Source organism: Astatotilapia calliptera, chromosome 19 (assembly GCF_964374335.1).
Source record: "Astatotilapia calliptera chromosome 19, fAstCal68.1, whole genome shotgun sequence".
In the NCBI taxonomy this organism is placed as follows: Eukaryota; Metazoa; Chordata; class Actinopteri; order Cichliformes; family Cichlidae; genus Astatotilapia; species Astatotilapia calliptera.
The window spans coordinates 22,184,966-22,207,190 of NC_137440.1; the positions used below are offsets into that span (position 1 = coordinate 22,184,966).

The window sequence follows — 22,225 nt, forward strand, 5'->3', positions numbered from 1 at the left end:
CTGAAAACTACATATTCAAATGTGAAAAGCTGTTAACTCGTTCCCTCTGCAGGCATGCTGATGCATAGAAATATCTTCTGCACTGCACGTGTTCCAGCTTCCTCCTGAGCAAAAGCTCATCGGTATGAACTGGGAACACCTGCTCCCTGCTCCCGGACATTAAAGCTGTGGCTGGCACTCCATTCTGCCTCATGTTCATCTACACCCATACACACCCTGCACCACTGATCTCACTGATTTGCACAGCTCATTAATTTTGTATATGTCTACGTTAGTTTAATAAATTATGTTCTTAAACTGACAAAAATCCTTTTGTCATGGCCTTAAAGGCCAAACTGAAACAAATGGAAAAAATACTGGCCCGTACCAGTGCTACTGCTCAGCCTCCCAGTAGCTGCACCTATGGTATTAATTTGAAATTCCCGACTTTCTTTTTGAGTTATCTCATTCACGAGCTTTTCAAAAGACTTGCCCTCTGAACTTGACCTATTAGAGGGCAAGCCCAGGTGACATCTCTCTCAAGTTATCACACGCACAAAAATGGGCGGTCACGCCCCCTGCCATGCACGGTGATGATAATACTCGAGGCCTTTCAGACTGTGCAGTAAAAACAGTAAAAAACAATTGTTTCTGTACATTAATAATGCTTAAAATTGCTTTGTATCAATTCCAGCTACACTGGTTTACCCATTCAGTACACATTTATACTGCTTATCCATGCTAAATAATAGACTTGAAAGTAAAGTGATACAGACAGTATCATATACATACACTAAGCTGTAACACAGATGTCACCAATTAAACTAGCAGATGTGCTTCATATGTCTTTCCTTAATATAAAACACATTAAATTATTGTGCCATTAACCACACTACGTAAACTCTACACACTACTTACGAGAAGGTTATCAACAGATTCATTTACTTTAATAATGTTTTGCATTCATTTTCCTGTACTGACGCTCCCTGGCTCTTATTTAAAAGCAGACACATAACTCTCCCCTGAAGCAAAAGCACAAAAACTTACATAATCCATCTTAGGAGAACAAACGAGACGAAAATACCACAAACTCACACCATGTGTAGTGTTTTGTTTATTGCAATTCATGAACAGAAAGAGGGAGTTGAGAATCTGTCACGCGCAAATGAAGACTTTCTGCAATATTTATCCAAGGGATTAAAAAGATGAATGCGGCAGGGCGATTCGGCTCTACGAACAGCGAGCCCTGCAGGGTCTGTTAAGCCCTACGATGTACAACAGGTAATAAACAAACACAGTAACAGTCATACAGTAATACTAGGATGCACATTCTTACAGAATGACTTGTCTGAAGTCTTATTCTTTCTACAAGCTACGCTACTTTGTTCATTAATGGCAAGAAATATAATACTTCAAATAATGCGTCATCTCTCGGAAAAATAACAGCAGGGTTACTTCTTTGAAAATAATAATAATAAAAATCTTGATCGTAGAGATTTATACAGCTTATGCAGCCTCATTTGACCTCCTTCAAAAAAGAAAACACAAAATCAGCCCCAGGAGGGCTTCAGTGGCTTGAAACTCAAAGGACTTGAATGAAAAGAATAAATACAGGTTTGTCTGCAGCCCAACCTTCCTTAAACTTCACTAAGACTTCATGTATATAACTGGGTCAGAACATTTGTTATGTATTAGCACATCATATATTATTATCCAGATTCTGACATACAGTTTATTTGCTCAGTTCTGAAAAATCATCAACAATCGGCTCCGACATCCACATTCCCACCTTCTAAACATCATATCGGGACTTTTTTCCCCTCTTCTCCAAACAAAATAGATTTTTCTCCCTCCACATGAGGAATGTTGTCAGGTGGCCAAACTAAAAATATGGCATTTGTAAAACACAGATTTATTGGCAACGTGCTACAGAGCACCACCTGTGTCTGCAGCACCCACGGGGTGAAATTCCTAAGGCTGTCAGCACGTCACAGTAAAGACCTGCACCTCCCTTACCCACAATGCACTTTTTTGCACACCTGAGAATCCCATTCTGATTGTTTTTTTTTCTTTAAAATGAGCATGCATGATCAAAAACATTTGTTGGTCAGGCTGTTTTGTGGGTAAAATATTAGAAAATTTAAGACATTTATGTTTTAATCTATTGACATTTATCGTGTTCATATACATTTAGAAATGTGTAAACATTGCTGGTGTGCAATATCATTAATGTGGGAATGCTTGATGTGTTTTGTGCTCCTGCAGCAAATACATTTAACACATGTCTAGGCAGCATTTGTAGTCAATGAATCATTCCTTGTGTAGCTAAATCTGATCCAGCTAGCGCAAAGGGGAAAAGCAGAGACTTAGGAGAAGATCTGGAGCAGAAGGCTGGTTGTCTCAGGTACGGACACACAAGTGGGGAAGAGAAAAGAGGCTACAAATAATACTGTGGTTGATGGTCAGTGTCGAGTGGAGAAAAGAGGTGAGGCTGAGGGGACAAAAGGCTCAAGGCTGGGTCACTGCACTGGGCTCCTTGTCATAGATGTAGCTGCCCACACCACCAGTGTTCACACCTGGAAAAACCACAGGGACACAGCAGCGGGAGTCAGGGGTTAATCAAGAGGGAGAGGCAAAGCTACGACATGAGCAGGACAGGTTGCGACGCATTTCCTGTATTTTTAACCTCGGAGTGGAGGAAGCTTCTGTGAAGCATACAAACTTATGATGAAACAACTGAAATGTGTAACATGTGCAGCTCAGACATTCTGCTTCAAGTGTAGCTGATAACTGGTGGGTTGACAGCACCCCCTAGCGGTTACCTTTGGGCCCAAAGAGAACAGCATAGCATGGTTTGTGGCAGTAGGGCTGGCCATCATGCTGTAATGTGAAAAGAAAAGAAAGATTAACACGACCATAGCAATAAGAAAAAGGGTGACAGCTCTCATTTCTGCTTTATTTTAGAAAGATTAGTTAATTTACTTCTGCAAATGAGCAGATCTACTTGTTGTCGGTACACCCGACAGTTCAGACACCCACATCTTTGGAGTGGGGGAGGAAAACCCACGCAGGCACATGCAAGCACCACACACGGTGAGGCGATGGTGCCTACCACTGTGCTGCCCCCATATCAAATCATTTCTTCTTTATTTGTGTAAAGCATTAACTGCCATACTGTTAAGACTGTCTAATATTTTTAAACCAGTGAGACAAGCTTTTTAAGGGCAAACTTGACAATTCAGATTATATGTAGCAAACCTGCTAATTTAAGAGATTTTAGGTTAGGAATACAAAGAGTACGTTCTTGTCATATTCAAGATGTTTTGCCTCATTTTCTTTTCGACACTTCTTTTCTCAACTCTTCAGTTTTTCCACTTTTCTGTTCTGAATTCCTTCCGCCAAAACACCCGTTTTTCTCACCTCTGCGTGGCTGCCAGCAGCAAGAGTCTTGCTGCACCTCTCGCAGCGCAGACAGGGGCGATGCCAGTCCTTGCCCAGTGATGTCACCTTCTCGGCTACGGTGGAAAACACACACAAATGTATACAACCCTGGTGACACACTGTAGCAACCACTTCGCAGATTCACACCTTCTTGCTCAGACACGTTTCTTAATACCCCGTTTCCTGGAAGCGTGAAACTACTTACCGAAATACACCTTCTTGTTGCACCGAGGGCACAGGTTGGCCTCCCCAGAAAAAGTGGTGATGCTGCCAGCTGTTGACACATTACAGGCACATTACAATAGTGGCAAAGCAAAGGGGAACGGTTAAATAAATGACCACCTGTTTTCCCAGGTGTAAAATTTAGTCAACTAATAACATGGGGTAATAAAAATAAAAATGGACCAAGTGCTAAGCAGCTTTTACACACTTCAAGGGAACAATATTGAGTAAAGACACTAATGCTGCTGATTTAGATACTCTGGTTGCCAGTTTTAAACATCTTCCTGCAGGAGCCAATCATTTGGTCTGCTGCAAACAGCAGATGGAGTCAAAAGGCAAAGACAACATGCAACACCTTGTTCCACATGCAACACCTGACCTTAACTACTTTCCTCTTTATATTTCAAGAAACTTTAAAACCTTCTTTCAACTTTCCTGATTTTGAAATGATACGAGTTCACATCTTCATATCATCTACTGCCCAAACGTAGCTCTCACATAATGAAAGTTTACAGAAATGCCAAACAACTGAATCCACACTATTTAAATACTTTTGCATCTGCTCTTGTCTGACACATCTAAAAAAAAAAAAAAAATCCCCTTCAGGCCTCAAGAGACTTTGCACACCGACTTTCTTATCACTGAGTCAGCCGCTTCTTGCAAACACCCAAATCTTCATCGGGTGGGGAGAAAAAACCCCAAAAATCCTACCAGCTGAAAGAGCCACAAATTTGCAGCATGAATACACTTTCCTGTTTACCTTTTGATGGTGCCTTGGGTGCGTAAGCACGCTTCTCTTCAGCTTTGGAGGCTGAATCCACGCTGGTGGGAGACCCGTTGTTGTTGGCAGGGGTATCATACACATACGAACCTGCTCCACCAATGTTCACACCTGCAAATGTATAAGAGTGAAGTGAGGGGTGGACTTTGGTGGCGAGGTCAGTAACAGCAACACAGAAATGCAAAGAAATGTGGAAAAACAAAACAGATTTATTTTTCCTGATAAATCAACCAATTTTCCATATATCTTATTTATTTATTTCATTTTTTTGCTTATTTATGTGCTTATTAAGACGTGATAACATGGTGTACAAAGACCTGACAGGAACTCAAGTAGGTGAAGTTGACTTGCACTTCACCTTTTGGCCCAAAGAGGGCAGCATAGCATGGTTTGTGGCAGTAGGGCCTTCCGTCATGCTGCAGGAGAAAGAGAAAAACACCATGACTTATGGATGAAACAAACTGATACAACATCCATATAAAGGACAAAAAAATATATACTGACGCAAAAGGGAAAACTGGGCGTGACATTTCTGAGAAGTCATATTTCTGACACTCCTTTCTGATGTCACATTTTAATTTTGGTCTTTTATTTAGGTGTATGAAAAGATGGAGTGACTATATCCAAAAATGGAGCTGACTCCTGTTCATTTCCCCCCTTCACCTCACTTCTTCCTAATGATGATGTCACTGTCACAGGTTACTTTGATGACAGTGGCCGTATCCAAGCAACAGGCCTGTGTTGATAAATTCACGCCACACTTCACAGTGAGCCATGTGTCTGCATATGTGGGAGCGCTGTGAGTTTCCACTTGAGGAAGGGGAGAAAAAAAAAAAAAATCTAGTCAAAAATGGCCTGTTGCTGATGCATGCTGGGAATGTGGCGGTCAATGCAGGAGCATGTGACCAGCCTGGGTAGGGGATCAGGGCTGAGAGCCAGGGTGGCCACTGGTCCAGAGCTCAATGCCCATAGATGAGAAGAATCAAGTAATTCAGCAGGCTAGGTGCCAGGCTCAGAGTGGTAGAGGTGAAAAAAACAGAAAAGACCCCACAAAAACAGGCATTTGCCGTTAAACAACGCACATACCCACAATCCCCTCTGCTTTGGCCACATGAGCTCCTTTTCTAAGAGCAAAAAAAAAAAGCCTGCTCTTTCAGCTTTAATAATGTATCAACCGGGACAGGATCAGCTACTGTTAAAGCAGCCACACACTCCTTTCACGCTTCCTGTTAAACACTTACGAGATCCATGAAGGTAGGGGTGCCGATGCCAGGCTATGAGTAAGTGACTTTCTCAGAAAACAAAGGGCTCCTCTGTCAAGAGTGTACTGTTAACAGCCTCATGTACAGAGTCCTCCTATGGCACCAGACATTACCCATCCAGAGCCAAAGAGACCCTGAAACTGGATTATCCATAGCAGAACGACCCACTCTGTTCCCAGCAGTTCAACTCCTACATCCTGAAGTTTAAATCTGTCTTTTCCATCTATTCTTCTCAAATTTCTATTCTTTCCTGACCTTTTTTTTAATCCTCCTGTTATGCTCTGTACCTCAACAACTTCTCACTGTTGCGCTGGACTGGAGGTGCCATGTGAAACAGTAAAAGGAAGGTGGATTAACTTCAGACTTCTCACATTCCTTTATTTCCCCTCATTTTATACACAGCACATGTTGCACTGTAGGTGTTTTAGGATGACAGGTTTCCAGCATTTTCCCCCAGACAGTTTCACCTTCTTTACTGCAAGTTGCTTAATTTCCATTCGGTTAACCCTCATTCATTTCATCAGCGCCTAAATTTGCCACATTTACACACATTCAAGGTCCAATGTGGAGACTTTTCCCATTAACTCTTTGATTGCTGGTCACTGCATGAACCAGAGAGAGCTGCTTCCTTCCTTTAGCCCACAGACAACTGACCGCACTGGGCTTCATCCTGTCCCTTTAACTCCTTTTAAAGAAGAAGTTCACAACCCTCTGCATACCAGGTTTTAGATGACATCAAACCCTCTCCCAGGCAATCCCACAGTCCCTTTACATTTAAAAAAAAAAAAAAAGAACTGTCACATGGACTGGTTCGGGTTTGGATGCCGTCCATGGAGAGAGAGGGAGGACGGAGAGGATGGTGGGCAGAGAGAGTGCAGGCCTCAGAGAGACTGTGTGACTACTACATTACTGTAATCACAAAGAGATTAAAACAGCAGAGCTGCATCCTTTGCGGTCTGCAGGGAAATTGGTTTTGTGTACAAAGAGGCTGAGATCATATCCTCCTTAACCAAAGCGAGAGACTCAAAAAGGTGTCTGAGTGACATCCAAGAAGGTGAAATTGAATTGTTGGCCGGCCTATGAAAGGCAAATAAAAAGGGCGAGATAAGAAAACCCCCAGGGTGAAGGTGCCAGATCGTGAATAGTCAGGGGAAACTACAGTATGCTGAGACATGATAGAGTGGTTTGGTTACACAAGACTGAGAGGAAGGATCTGAAAGCGACTCATCCTGCAGGACTAAAGAGGGTCAAATTCCCATGGGGACAAAACATATTGACAGATGCAACCAGACATAAAACAAGGAAGGAAAAGGGACATCCCCTCAGCAGTTTCCTGCAAAAATTACAAAAGGTCAGTGAAATAAACTCCCCCAAATACAAAGCTTCTATTTGAAAAGACTGTATTCTTTAAGTTTAACGAGATTTGAAATATTTGAGGTTAAGACACCTTTTTTAAGTTTCCCTCAAAATGCAAAAACTCCCTGTGGAAAAGCCAAACGTCTTGTGTCAATTAGTAATGTTGCAGACTTGATTCTTTCTGGCCACCTGTACTGTGCTGCCATTATTATTTGCAGAAAAAAAGGCTTAACTACTGGAAATGGAACTTGCATTAACAGAAAACTAGTTCATAAATAGCTTATCGGTCGCTATTAAGAGGACAACTTTAATTAGAGTAATTCACATCAGTGCTGAGTGCCATATCACTGTCCCGCCTGCAGATACAGAGCCCCCCCAATTCAATTACATTGCCAGCAGAAAGTTATATTTTAGCAACAAATAAAAATAAAAGCAGAAGTGTCACAAATGTGAAGCAAACTACAAAATAATCTTTCTTCCATATTAATCAGTTTGAAAACCAGATTATTCCTGTAAGCTGTTTGGCAATAATAACCCCACGTTTGTTATTCATCAAGCAAAAACAGTCCTCTGATTTAAACTTCTAACATGCCAAAATTGGCCACTTTACTGTGGCACTTCATGAATTTCTGTGAGCCATTAGAGCAAAACACTTAATGGAAAACTAAACAGAAGAGATTAACAGACGATGGGGGAAAATGCTTAGCTGAAGAACCAGATAAGAATTTGCACGCATGTAGATCAGCAGCACACAGCAGCACCGTTAGCTCTTACTGACCTCAGCGTGGCCCCCGGCGTTCAGCAGCTTGTTGCAGCGGTCGCATTTGAGGCACAGTTTGTGCCAGTCCTTCCCCAGTGATGACACCTTTTCAGCTGCACAAGAAAGACAAAAAACAAAGAAAGAAGAAGTGCATGAGTGCAACCACGGGCATAAAACAACATTTATATAGATTACTTGAAACAACAGCCTTTTATTTTCCCCATCAGCTGTGTTGGGCTTTGTGCGTGCTGTTCAATCAGTCATCGCCTGGAGGAATGACGTCCCTCATTGCTTCACTCTCCACAATAACCTCGTACTGTATCTCTGTGGCCCGATTGAAAACCTGTCAACATGCCAACTGGGGATGAGGGGAGAGTGGGGGGTTGGTATAGGAGGTGGGGAGAGTGGGAATGCCTGTGTACCGCACAGGATGCTGTGATGATGTCACCGAAGGATAGACGGACAGCTGTGTTAGTCCCAGACCAGCGTTAGCAGCAGGGGGTTGCCAACATCTAACCCAATTCTTTTGTGTTACACCCACAAACACACAAACACCCATCCCCCAATTTACAGTATACCCATCCTGCTGGATGCGGTCCTCCAACTGCATTTCCATTACCCCCCCACCCCCTCCCCCGAGTCATCCAGTCGAACTGGCCCTGTAGACAAGCCAGGGAGCCTTATTATACACTTTCCAATAATAAATCACCACTGCTTCAACACAATGAGCCCTAAGGAGTCACAGAGGCAGCAGAGGAAACACCTTCCCTTATCAAGGCAGGGCACAAATAGCCGGATACGGGAATCTGCTTCCTTACATACCCAAGACTGGAAAAAACACAAACATATGCACATCGGGCATGCATTCATTCCTTCTGATGTTGTTTTCTTCCTGTGCTATAAAACCAGGAATTCAAGTTGTTTTAGGACTTAAGAAATTTGAGATGTTGAGTCGTGAAACAGTCCTTTTGCTACATATGATGAACTACTACAGGAGTTAGCTTGGCTAGCTAGGTGAAGCTCACTGACAAAACATCTGTCTGAATTCGCAAACTTCCACTAGGATACTTTGATATGGAAGCCCTGCTTACTAGTGTAATGCATGATTTTACCGGGTTGTGTGCATTTAATGACAATCACAATAGCAGCACTGTCTCAGGCTGGAACAGATTGTCTTCTGACCAAACCTCATTAAAGTTATAAGTTTTTGCTTTATGAAGGCATTTCTTTATTACATCTAATTGAAATCAGAAGAGCACTGTGGTCACGTGTCAGCAACAATTTGAACAATAATAAAAACTAGACTTAAGATACGAAGACTCTCGACTTTGAGAAAAAAAAAAACAAGGAAAGTACTGAAAGCACTTGTCTATTTTTATATCCAATCCAATCCAACTTTATTTATATAGCACTTTTAAAAACAACAAAGTTGACCAAAGTGCTTTCCAATAATAAAACAGAGATAGCAGTTAAAACCATACTTTAAGCATACAATGAAATCAATAAACAAAACAAATATATAATTGAAAAAGAAGATAAAAATAAATCAACATGAGTAGAATAAACAATAAGATATACAATGAATAAGATTAAGAAAGTAAAAAGATTAAGAATGACCAACAGCTGACTAAAAACTGACTACAAACTGGCTCTGATAACACTCCTAGAAGGCCTTTGAAAAAAAGTGTGTTTTTAAAAGTGATTTAAACATTTCAAGTGTTGGGGCCTGCCTAATATGGAGGGGCAGTTTGTTCCATAGTTTGGGGGCCACAACAGCGAAAGCTCGGTCTCCTCGGTGTTTCAGTCTCGACATGGGGACAGCAAGGAGTGACTGGTCAGATGATCTGAGAGACCTTTGTGGAGTGTATTGGTGTAAAAGGTCTGACAGGTAAGACGGAGCCAGGCCATTTAAAACTTTAAAAGCAAGCAATAAAATTTTAAAATGAATTCTAAAATGGACAGGCAACCAGTGTAAGGAGGCAAGAACAGGGGTAATGTGCTCACGTTTGCGTGTCCCTGTCAACAGGCGAGCAGCAGCATTCTGGACCATTTGCAAGCGTGATAGTGAAGCCTGATCAATACCAATATAAAGTCCATTACAATAATCAAGGCGAGTGGTCACAAATGCGTGCAAAACTCTCTCCAAGTCACAAAAAGAAATAAAAGGTTTTACTTTAGAGAGCTGCCTCAACTGAAAAAAGCTTTTTCTCACCACTGTATTTACTTGTTTGTCCATTTTAAGAGCTGTGTCAAATTTTACTCCAAGGTTGGTGACAATTGATTTGACACACGATGTAAGAGGACCCAAGTCAGATGGAGGGACACCAGGTCCATTCGGCCCAAATATAATGACTTCAGTCTTCTTTTCGTTAAAGTTTAAAAAATTCAGAGCCAACCATGCTCTGATATCCTTAAGACATTCTAAAATAGGCCTGAGGGGGTTAAGGTCATTGTGTTTCATCGGTAGATAAATTTGACAATCATCTGCATAAAAATGAAATGAGACTTTATGTTTTTTAATAATATGGCCAAGGGGAAGTAAATAAATACTAAAAAGAAGGGGCCCAAGGATGGATCCTTGAGGTACACCACATGGGAGGGGGATGGAAGATGAATGAAATTTACCAAGTGAGACTGAAAAACTTCTATCAGAGAGGTATGACTTAAACCACTCCAAGGCAGTGCCTCTAATTCCAACATGATGTTCTAGACGATAAATCAAAATATTGTGATCTACTGTATCAAAAGCTGCTGTGAGATCCAAAAGCACAAGTAAGACAGACTTCCCAGAGTCAGCAGTTAATAAGATATCATTAAAAACTCTCAAAAGTGCAGTCTCTGTGCTGTGAAGTGCTTTAAAACCAGATTGAAATACCTCAAAAATGTTTTGACTCTCTAAAAAAGTCTGCAGCTGTGAGCACACACAAATTTTATATCACTAAAATTTATTAGTATTTGCAATGATTGCAAACTTCCATATGACAAAAGAGTAAGTTCTGAGCCTTGTGTATCTGTGTGTCCTACTCATTTTGGAAGCAATAGCACACCTCAGGTCATGATGCACTGCCTTTCTTCTGGAAATGCTGTTTGAACCGACCGTCTTCTGTTAATTTTTCTACAGCGTCTTTATATTTTGGGCTCGTCTGATTAAATCAACTTTGTTCTTTGGATAACCAAGTTAAATTTGATTTGATTTGATGCGAATGACAAAAATTAGATTTGGACTTTGGTGTGGAAAGGATCGCTTTGGGAGATCTGATTACACCCTGCTGAGGTTTCCACTTACAAACAGTTTCACTGGCCGTTACAACAATGAGACAAAAAGGGCAACAACAAGGCCCTGGAGAATAGTGGAAAGAGGGGGATGCAGAATGATACATGTGTAGCTGCTGCACATACATGTGACAGAAAGATTTGCATGGACACTGTAGCTCCTTTTGATGTTTCAGCTTTAACTCTAGCAATACTTCACAGGAAAGACCCTTTAACCTGTTTTAACCTGTTTGCAGGATTAGCGCATGCATTTTCAGGTTTCTTTCACATCTTTACAGTATCTTGAGATGATGTTTGAAGAGAGTGCAAATACAACCAATAAGGGTTCTGCCTTGTCTGTATGAGCGTTTGATTTGTTTCATCATAAATCTGAGGACACGAATCTACTTCTTGACACGTAATTCAGTGTTAAAATAAGCTGCATAAATGGGCTACAGGTAGCCTGCCAGGGCAGATTCATGAATACAGACACACCTCCAGACAGATCTGAAGTCAGTGTATGAATGGAAACGGACGTCAGAGCCTCGCCAGCATGTCCTTGTTCCTCTATGAGTGACTGTCCACTGTTTGAAGGCTCCCTGATTTAAAAGCCGGCTGCTGTTGTAAGAGGAGTGAGCTTGTCTCTCTCTGTTATGTGATGGGGGAATATAGAGTGGGGGAGTTATAGAGTGGGGGGAGGTAGAGGGGATCTACATCCCCCGAACACTAAAATAAAGCTAGATCATTTGGATTTGGGTATGTCATTTGACAAGCATGTCAAAAAGAAAAGGAGAAAAAAAACCCCACATTTAAAATAAATAAATAAAAGTTACATAATGACTGCGCCAAGGGACGATAGATGGTCTCAGTATCCCAAAATAGTAACAGTGTGGGTGCAAATAAAGCAAATAAAATGCCATCGCATTTTCCTCTACCTGGTTACGGCAACAACATTAGGGTAAATGCACCCACTTGTGTAAACAAGCAGGCTCCTCTCCGGATACTCACATTTACACTGTCAACACCGACGAGAATGTGCCAAATCCTTTTAGCCAGACTGTCTTCTCTCACGACAACATGCGATTTGCTTCACTCAAAAGCACACACAAAAAAAGGATTCCACCATGACTTGATGTAAACAATGGAAGTCCTTAAGGAAATCACTGCTGAACAGTGGTGGAGCACCTCACCTGACATTCCTTTCTGCTTTTGCTTTATAGCTGAAGTAATGCCAACAATTCATGGCTTCTAACTGCGTTGAAATAGCCGGGGGCTGAAAACAGCGGGGTGAAGAAACACCACTGTCACACAGTAGATTGCAAATATTAATGAGTGTGACTGCTGCCTAACCCAAAACACAGCAACTAAATTAAATGTGACATAAGATATAGTGACATGACACCAAGTCTTGAGCTTGCATTTGATAGCTGATCTAAGAAACTTAATACGTGGTCCAAAGAAATGAGGCCATCGGCAAGAGACCTTTAGGAGTGCCAAAAATCAGCCTTTGGTGCAAGAAAGATTTCATTGGCGAGTTAAACACCGACACCAACAGGCTTCAATAACAGCTTTATGAATGCATATATAAGAGATTTACCTTGAGCAACACCCTCAACCACTGGGCGACCGCTTTTAATTACAGTGGACATGCTGCCTGGTGGAAGGCAACCTGTCTTTAAACAATGGCATTCAACATGCTGACCACTGATGTGTTTTCGTTTGAAAACGCATCGTTTTCTCTCCGTTTTGGCCTCCACACTGACAGTCCACACTGAGATGCCGTTTTCGCACAAGGAAAACGCACCATTTTGAAAACGCTCTCAAAAACGAAGCTTTCGCGTTGCAGAGTGGACAGCGAAAATGCAGACTTTTGAAAACGATGACACGTGTTAGTCATATGATCCAGTCGTGTGACCAATAAAACTAAGATAATAGCGGAGGGCATCATACAGCAGTTTTGTTTGCGTTCAGTTTTGACAGCCCTATTAAAGCTTAATATCAGTATGTACATGCTCCAGATAGCTTTTCTTCAAATTCTTTAACTCTCACTCGCTTTTGCAACTTTGTACTTTTGTGTTACTCGCAGCAACAACTCCACCTCATTGTTAGTCCATTTAAAAAACTCGGTGCTTTTCTTCAACATTCTGCCGCGACGTTTCAAAGAGCCGGAAAGTAAATAAGCGGCAAACAGAAATGAGGCAGGTCGAATCTTCTTGCGTTTCACGCATGCGCAGTACTGGAACGTAAGCGTTTTCGACCATTTCAATGTGGACGTGCAACTCTGTGAAAACGACTGAAAACGCTAGTGTGGACGCGGAGCGTTTTCAGACGAAAACGCCATTTTCAAATCTATCCGGGCTAGTGTGGACGTAGCCTGAATTTCTGAATTTGTTTTTTAACTGACGTTCTGGATGACCTCTGAACTCTGTAAGTAGTTATTGTGACCCAAACTGATAGCACACTGGCTCCGTGCTATTGCCATTTTACTGCCATCTCGGCACACCAACATCATTTTGAAGACACCAACTGACTGAACGGTCGCAGACCTTGTCTCCATCTTTGAAACAACCAGTTCAAAGGCAACAAGTTCATTGCACATGGTCACAATAATTTGGTCGCTTTCCCCAGTGCGACTGTAACATAAGGCTGCCAGTGGAACTGGGTTACTCTTTTATGTTGAAGAAGGAAAATAAAAACAGAAAGGCCCACAAACAAGCATCAACCAAAGACAGCTGCAATAATAGCCTGGCAAAATATCTCAAGGGTGGGAACTCGGTATTTGGCAACGACCTCGTGTCCCAGACGTCAGTTATTTACTGCAAAGTATTTGCATTCAAGCATAAAAAACAAAATCTCTTAATTTGTTGAACTTAGAAGTGAAAATAAATTTCTCCATGCAGATGCAGTCCTGACAGAGATGATGCTACTGCGGGAACACCGAGCTTTAAATGAGAAAAAGTGCTGGACGGAGGTCATCACTATAACCATATGATACCTGCACCACTGTAAGCTGCTTAACTTCATTTGTAAATTCCTGGTCTAAGCTCTTCAGTCCGTGCTCGGTTGCCCTGATTGCATTGTCAATATGGTTTAAATCACCGAGTGAGCCTGCTGCTGATCCCTCTTCTCACTGATTTATGCATTAGTCAAAGTAAAGGAGACAAAACTCGAGATACAGTACTGCACAACCCATGACCCATTTATAAAGAAATTACAGCACTAACATCCTCTCCAGTAGATCCCCAACCCAATAATCTGGTCTTATTGTTTTATTAGGAGTCACAGCATCATTATTCTAACTTTGTGTCTAACTTTTCCCCGGGAAATTGAAATCATAAGACGTCTAATGCAGAGGATAAAAACAGCAATTCAACATCAAGTAGATTCAGGATGTCTGAAAACAAATTACTTGTGTGATTGAGTTTCAGCTGGTAAGAATATCTGCTCCACTTGCAAACACAGTAGTACCTCAGAGAACTTTAAGCAGGTTATAACTTGATTTACCTTGTTTGTTCAGCTACAAGATGCCATTATGCACCAGACTGCATTAAGGCCGAACGCTGTTATGCTCAGACAAAGTTCCTCAGCCTATAAAGGGAGAGGCACCGGAGAAGGCCTGCAGCAAATGGTCTACAAACATCGGGTAATTGCACAGAACATTAAGCAACAGGACTTTAACAAGGGGTCTTCAGAGGAAATAAGCATTAAGGGGCCATTTCTCCAAATGACTTAATCACAGTTGCTTGATTGTCAACAGTAATGAAGGAGCTGCATCGAGACACCAGAGCTGACGACAGCCTGATGTACTCACCCCGGGTCAGGAGGAAATTTGTCTGCTGCCTAACTCGGAGTCATAACAGATAAAGGGGCTCGACGTACTGAAAAACATTTACCCAGCTGATCCCACCATGCAGTGCGGGAGGAATGTCAGCCGGGGGGGAGGGCAGGCTCTGGAATCGCATATGGGTGCTCTCTTATCACTCAATAATTCAATCAGGGTGCAGTGGGGGGAAAATCTAATGTGTTTGACAAAGAGGAAGACAACAGGGCCACAGCTCTGCATGCAGCTAGAGCTCATTTCTGCAATGAGATTTAAAAAAAAAAAAAAAAAAATGACTGTACCGGGTCCTGGTTTGTATGTTTAAGAGAACTCTACAGCATCAAAGCCAAAGGTATATAAAAATCGGCGGTTTGAAAGTGCTCTGAATTAGCTTGACGCAGCGTGCAGACATCAAATTAGTAGCTTATTTACATTTTTGCAAGTGATTAAGCGATCAAGTCTTTCGTAATGGTCATGATGTAACCGATGTTATTGTAAATATCTTGAACTCATGGCTGCCTGGCTTCTGTTCTGTTGCACCTTCTGGTAATGTGGACCCATCTGTTCAGCTTTTCCCACAATAAAGCCCTATTAAACACACTTACAAACCAAAACACACACACACACACGTGCGCGTGTGCACGCAGAGACACACACAGACACACATACTCCCTCTCCATCCTTTTTCTCATTCCTTTCATCCATCAGTGACAGCTGAGTCCACGCGGGTGTTTCGCTTTTTTGGCTTTTGTCGCAGCAGCACGATGACTGCATGTCCTAATAAGCACCACACACCTGACTGGCAGAGTAAAGGGCCCCAAAGGCAACGTTGGACTCAAGCGTGAAGGGTACACAGAGGGATGTAAGAAAGGAAAAAAATAAGCAGCCTGTGTTTCCTCCTCTGCATCCTCTTACTGTTCAGCTCTCTAAAGTACAAATACCCTCAAGGACTTGTGACCTTTTACTCAACTTAAAGACAATGGCCATTCATTTGCACCCACAGGGGAATTAAGCCTCACAAGTGACTTTGGGGGCGTTTTAAAGTAAGGAATGTGTTCATTTGTGGCATCTTTATCCTGCCTAAGTGGAATCAAATTGTTCTATTAACTTGATAGAGCTGTGGCCATCAGCAAGTTTTCTTTAAAATTTACAATCATGTTAAGGAAGGAAGCTCTGAGGGATAATTTGTTAAAAAAAAATCCATCCCCACTTGACAAGAAAATAGTTTTAAGACTGTCCAGTGCTATATCTGTTTAAACTAAAACTAAGCTGACCCTGGCACTGCTGTGTCGAACATCATAATTGATCTGTTCAGGATGAATGTGTGTCTGCAGTTCCCTGTGGTGCTCAGTGACAGCGCAGGGTGGAGAGCCATGCTAAAGAGAGGGTAGGAAACACTTTTTTGGACGAGTCTCCTGTTGGCTGATGCAACCCCATAGCAAAACTTAACTCTGGAGGTCGTCTGTCGCCTCAGCCAAGGCGAGGTTTCCTCCCCAGGCTTTCTCCCTTTCTCCCCTCCCTTTGTGAATAAAAAAAGGCAGACCGCGTGAATCCTGTTGACTGACGTAAATGGACTGCAGTTGACTCGCATCCTGTCTGGGCTGGTCAAAGGAGCCGCAGGCAAAGCACCCTCACCGCAGTCCGTCTCAGTGACATGCTCACCCTCCCCAAACCCCTACGCATGCTTACCCCTACACCACATTTCTTCTCTAACCAGTCAGGACACTTAGCCCAGCTTCAGGGTTTTCTAAAAGATCTATTCTGCATGTACAGCTTAGAGTAGCGGGCAATGCATTCAGAAGTGTAGGCAGGATCACTGAAATTTCTTTAGCTCCAGCCAGAGGTAATTTTGATAATGAAGCCCTGAGGGAAAGAGACATCATATGACGGAGGCAGAAAATGTAGCAGCTAAGTGAAATCATCTGAGCTGTGTAAAGTGGAGTATTAAAACAGAAGAGTGTGGTGTACTGGAGTGCCTCGATTTAAAAGTGCACAACACTTTTAAATTGACATGTGATTTTTAATAACAAGGACCCAGTGGTAACATCCACAATAACACCAGCATTAGCCATTTGGGGCAGCAAATGTATCTGTAGTGGCTACTTTTTGGTTAACACGAACAGAAAAAAAGAAATTTGATATCCACTGGCAAAATGTGCAGTTCCTACAGCGATTTAAATCAAGCCAATCCATATAAACCCATGTTAAAATGACTTCTTTCAATTATATTAGGGCTAAACTTAAGCATGATTGGGGCACGGCCACTTTGTCTGGGAGGTTGATGCTAGCTGTGTGCCAGGCTTTTAGAGCATTTCAAATATGGCAAATATGGCTTCCTCTATGGTTAATTGTAATAACAGCCCATCCAAGAAATCTGTACTCCTGTTACACAGGCTAAAATTCTAATGTTTTATATCTTTGGTCTTTTATATTTAGCACCAATAGGCAGTGTGAACACATCCTGTTACCTAACAAGCATATAAATTAGTAAATATCATCACTTTTGGCTCCAGATAAACCTGAGATGACCAAAAACACTAAAACGAGCAAAATGCTAATGGCTTCAAAAGAGCCTTAAAACAATGGGTGACATCATGGGGTTATCGCCATCTTTTATATACAGTCTAGTGTGTTAGTGATGGTCTAACTAGGTAAGACTAAGCAGCTACAAGTCTAGCCCACTTACTTACCGATTTGCTATCGAAAGCTAACTTTCATGTTTCGATCCACTGTTGTCATAGAAACAGTGGGTGTTTTGGTAGCTGGTTGCAGACAGGGCAAAAAGATTATTTTCAAACAGCTCCAAATAAAACTCAATCTACTGAAAACTGTTGAATTTCTCAGACAAACTTGGATTTTCTGATATATTAACCTTGAGTGACAAATAAGTCACATGGTTCATGTACATCATGCCTGTTTCTCTTGCACTCTATCATATTTTGCTTCTGAACTTCTAACAGTTTTTCCATCTCACACAAACAAAACCTGTTATCCAACTATACCTCATATCTATATGATTTACAATCTATCACCTAGTGTTCTGTGTTTTATCAGCCTCCAGTTTTTACTGGAAACCTGCCACGTGACTGCACATGTACTCTCTATGTATAGAGGGCTTCAACATAGCGATACGTTTAGAACATAAATACAACAAATTGTGCTTGCTGAACAAAATCTATTTGTAAAAAAATATAAAGAAGGTGTGTTGTAATAATGCAATCTCTAGAACGAATGTAATGAGCAAGCTATTTGGGTGAAATGCACACATCCACCTTTGTTTCCTCTGTGCCGTTATGTAACAGGTCGCACTGCTGGAAGGCTTGACCTGTGTGGGGAGGTGGGGTAGTGGGGAGCTCAATTGTCAGCACCCAGCTTAATGCCATCTCCATTAGGGGATCATATTTGTGCCTCAAAAAGGCAGAGAAAAGGGACTCTCATTGAGTGGCACACAGGAGCTGATAGGTTATGCAATGGCACTGAACAAGAGGCAACAACTCAAGAAATGATGTTACATAACTGAAAAGGCACATTCACACAGCCCACTGGGCAGCCAAGTGGAAAACAGGGTACTCTAGCGTCGACAGAGAAGAGGTGAGGGGGAAAAAATAGGGGTATTGTGTAGCTGTTTGGGGTAAAAGCGGGGTTTAAAAAAAAGATGGTGTGTGGGAAACAGTGCCCTGGTCTCTGTGGTCAGACTGAGGAGACGAAAGTATTCGGTCTCACTAGAAGGACAAATGTACGGAGAGACAGAAAGAGCCCTGTGTGAATAGAGATGTCCTTTCTCATTATAATGCATGAAGCACTTTGAGAGTCTCAGTTTAAATAAAGGCGAGCCATCTCACCCCATTTCCCCCGGTCCTTGTAGTTTAAAGAAAAAAATAAACCGGGAAGAGGAATTCAGGGCCTGAGGCATTGCTGACCAAAAAAGAGGAAAGAGAGCCAGAGTGAGAAAGACTACTGAATGAAAGAGAGAAAAGGGAAACTCGCAGCAGAACACCATTAGTTCCCATTAAGCTCTCATTTGTTCAGTTAGCTGCACAAAGATGCATTGCTCCCGTTTGTTATGAACAAGAATTGCATCACTCGGCTGAACTTGGGTGCTCGAAACAAGCTCAGCGAGCCGTTTTGTCCTCCTTCACACGCCAACAGTGTCAGCAAATAGTGCCCCGTGTATTATGAGCATCTCCATACCACAGGAACTAACAGACGCGTCACCGCAATGTGGACGCTGAGAATTTTAGTAAGCAAGCCCTGCAATTAAGAAGTGACCATCTCTGAGATGTTTGCATTCTTTTAATACCAGCATCAAGAGCAGCTTCCTTTTTCTGCTACTGCTTATTTGGGTTTCTTAAAAATAAGCCTGCGCTTTTAGGCTGCAGAAGCTTTAAAAGTAGAGAAAACGTTCCAACATGTGCATCGAGTGGCAATGAAATTGAACTGTCACCACCGGAAGACAGCTGTCCTTTAAAACTGAAAGGAAAATAATAATAAAAAAAATCTCCTTTTCCCCAAACCGAAAGAATTTCCATCCCAGACTGCGGCTCACCGAGGCCACTTGAAATAATGTTCCCAACCCCCAAAGTCCTACAGTGGGACTCAGCCAATCAGCAAGAAGACCAGGTGGGGAACAGCAGGGTGGGCCCATCTATACAGCACACCACAAACCATCACCAAAAGAAGAAAAGGGGTAGAGCAAAATAAGATGGAAAATAGACAATTTTCTCCATCAACAACACATGTCACGGTGCATTTCTAAAGCACAGAGTTTTTATTTTCCACTTTACACCCCCATTCATGCCTTTCCCTCTGACTTTAACAGTTTTGCAGAGCTGAAAATTGATCTCTGCTCTGCATTTTTCATCACTCTGCAAAACCAAATGGCTGAGAGGAGGGCGTGTGTAGGTGGAGCCACTGAGCTCATCTACAATATCTGAACTTCATCACTGACACGTTGACGCTCAGCCTGTGGGCAGCTAAACTCTTCTCCCTCCCTGACCTCTCCCTTGTCTCGTCATAGTTTTCACAGCCTCCCTTGAAATGGCTAAAACTTTAATAATACCTCCATTCACACCTCCCCTGATCTCCTTCGCTGGATGAGTGCAGTTAATTTAGTACGCACTGGCTTCCAGTAGGCCTACGCCGTCATCTTCATTGCTCTCCACCCAATAACACACCCCAACCAAAAATAACTCCGCTAGCCTGGATCTCAACATGTTACATAAAAAAACATCACACATCACTAAGGAGCTGTGACTCACCCACTGCAGCGCATTACGGGTACGGTGCATAAAATTTGTATTGGAGGAAAATAAATCTTATTTGTGCTGATATTATTCCATGCCGATGACTCTCGGGACCCATAGGATGAGCAGCAGCTGGGATATTCACTGCCACCCGTGTTACATAAGAGGACTTCCATCCACTAACATAATTGGTTTTGACCCCCGTAACAGCTCAGATGTGTGCTGTGAAGTGTACAACAGATCGGTACCCAAGATTTTTTTTCCCCCAGCATGCAGTCAAACACAAACACAGAAATACTCAGAAGTTCAACTGCATAACAGCAATAAAAACAAACTGAGGAGTGAGCATGCCAAGTGCAGCTTTCAGATGTAAATGCTCTCCTTTAATCCAGCGCTCTGCGCGTAGATTACTTTGCACTGTAAACATCTGTTGCAATGAATATAAGGTGCGATCACTCTCACTGTGACCGAGTCGAAGCTCACCGCTCAAGTGGGTGTCTTGTTTTCATATTTTTATTTACAAAGATGTGAAAGATGCATTTTTTCAGGTTTTCATCCCACTGACGCAGCATGATGTTGCTCCGCTCCTCTCTTGAGTGGGCAATCTCAGCATATGGCATTTCTGCACTCTTGGCAACGGCCTGCATCAGCCAACTCTCCAAAGCCAACTGCCAGGCTTGGATGTTTACCAAACACAACAAATTAAAAATGCCACAGATCAGTGTTGAAATAAGATAAATCATTCATCCAGTCTTGTGTAGACAAGTGTAAACAGGGCATGTTTCCATTCACATAAGTTAGAAGCGTTTAGTGTACAAAAATAAAATCTATTAAATGTTTGCACTTTGTTTGCACTTATTGGGTCTTTTGTTTACACTAACCCCACTTTCACGTCAGCTTCTAGGTTTATCAAAGTATTTCTCTGTGAATCATTTACTTTGTCAGCAACCTTTAGTCTAATAAGACATGTTAGGAGGTTTAGCTGAAGGAGATATTCCTTTACACATCATTATACATTAAGTTATACAGTTAGCTACAGTTTCACAAATTCTTCAAACAAAATACACCCAGTTCGTGTTTACATTCAGAACCTCATTTAAAAATCAGCCATTTTTAGCAAATGAGTGTAAATGCTAGTGCTAGGTCAAATGTTTGTTTATTTCCAATGAATGGACTTTGAAAAATATCAAAAATAGTTTATATCCCATTCAAAGCACCGCTCATGGGATTTCTAAATTAAGAGGATTAATGTAAAAATAAAAATTACATTGATTGCTGTGATGAGTATATTTAGCTAACGAGCCAAAAAGTAATTTAAACACGCTGGATCCCTTAAACCGGGAATCACTTACCGAAATACACCGTCTTCTCACACTTAGGACACTTTGAGGCCATTTTTGAGTGTGGTGGTTCGAGTGAAAGTGATGTGTTTTGGTTGTCCGCAGCGGTTTCTACTCTCTAATCGTCCTCTAGCTCTGCTCTCAACAGCAAGTGCCCCGCTCCGCTCACAGAAGCTGGAGCATCTATTCAGCTAACGGCTCGTCATTTACATAGCTCCGCCCCCCACGCTATGAAAACACTCCTAATGCCCCCTTCAAGAATGGTGGGAAATGTCACAATTTCACGACAGACTGGTAAAAACGCCGAAGTTTTCAGTGAATTTTCCGAAAAGCTCTACTGAAAATTGATTGTGTAATTTGCAGAACTTATACGTTGCATCCTACACTATATGAGCTTAGACAATTAGACAAATGTTACTTGTTCGTCACTGAAAGTGCACTTTGATGCTTGTGTGCTTTTGTATTACAATTTCTGGCAACATAATTCTTCATAAAACAAAACAAAACAGCAACTAGTCAACATCTTTATCCTGTTTAGTCACATGAATATGGATTGAATGTCTGGGGAAGCTTTTCCCATGGTAAGTAAAATCCATTGATTTTAAATTGTGTTCCAAACAATGTGTCTGTTTAATGTGTGAGTGTTGAAAAGTTTGTCTCTTGCTGATGTCAGGATTGGGATGAGGCTTTGTTACTTTAGAAATCTGAAAATCCTACTTTAACTATTGAGTTTAGCTACCTAGTTGCTTACTGAAAAACTATGCGGATG

The 22,225-nt window shown here is 41.8% G+C and overlaps 1 protein-coding gene across 1 annotated transcript; it reads right to left on the reverse strand.

The window, feature by feature from the left end:
• Window positions 1-1,075: 1,075 nt before the first annotated feature.
• Window positions 1,076-21,636, reverse strand: crip2 (cysteine-rich protein 2). The gene is made up of 8 exons (XM_026151788.2): window positions 21,469-21,636; window positions 7,820-7,914; window positions 4,782-4,839; window positions 4,403-4,534; window positions 3,626-3,694; window positions 3,400-3,494; window positions 2,802-2,859; window positions 1,076-2,555 (listed from the first exon to the last, which is right to left on the reverse strand). The coding sequence occupies exons 1-8, from the start codon at window positions 21,509-21,511 to the stop codon at window positions 2,488-2,490; spliced, it is 618 nt and encodes a 205-aa protein (XP_026007573.1). The 5' UTR covers window positions 21,512-21,636; the 3' UTR covers window positions 1,076-2,487.
• Window positions 21,637-22,225: the final 589 nt, after the last annotated feature.

Bases quoted from the DNA above. Each gene is read 5' to 3' on its own strand.
- crip2 (XM_026151788.2), bottom strand. From the start codon at position 21,511: ATGGCCTCAAAGTGTCCTAAGTGTGAGAAGACGGTGTATTTCG. The intron at 4,535-4,781 runs GTGAAGTGCAAG...ATACATTTGCAG, and splicing joins TGCCCTCTTTGGGCCAAAAG to GTGTGAACATTGGTGGAGCA. The intron at 3,495-3,625 runs GTAAGTAGTTTC...TTTCCACCGTAG, and splicing joins CAACAAGAAGGTGTATTTCG to CCGAGAAGGTGACATCACTG.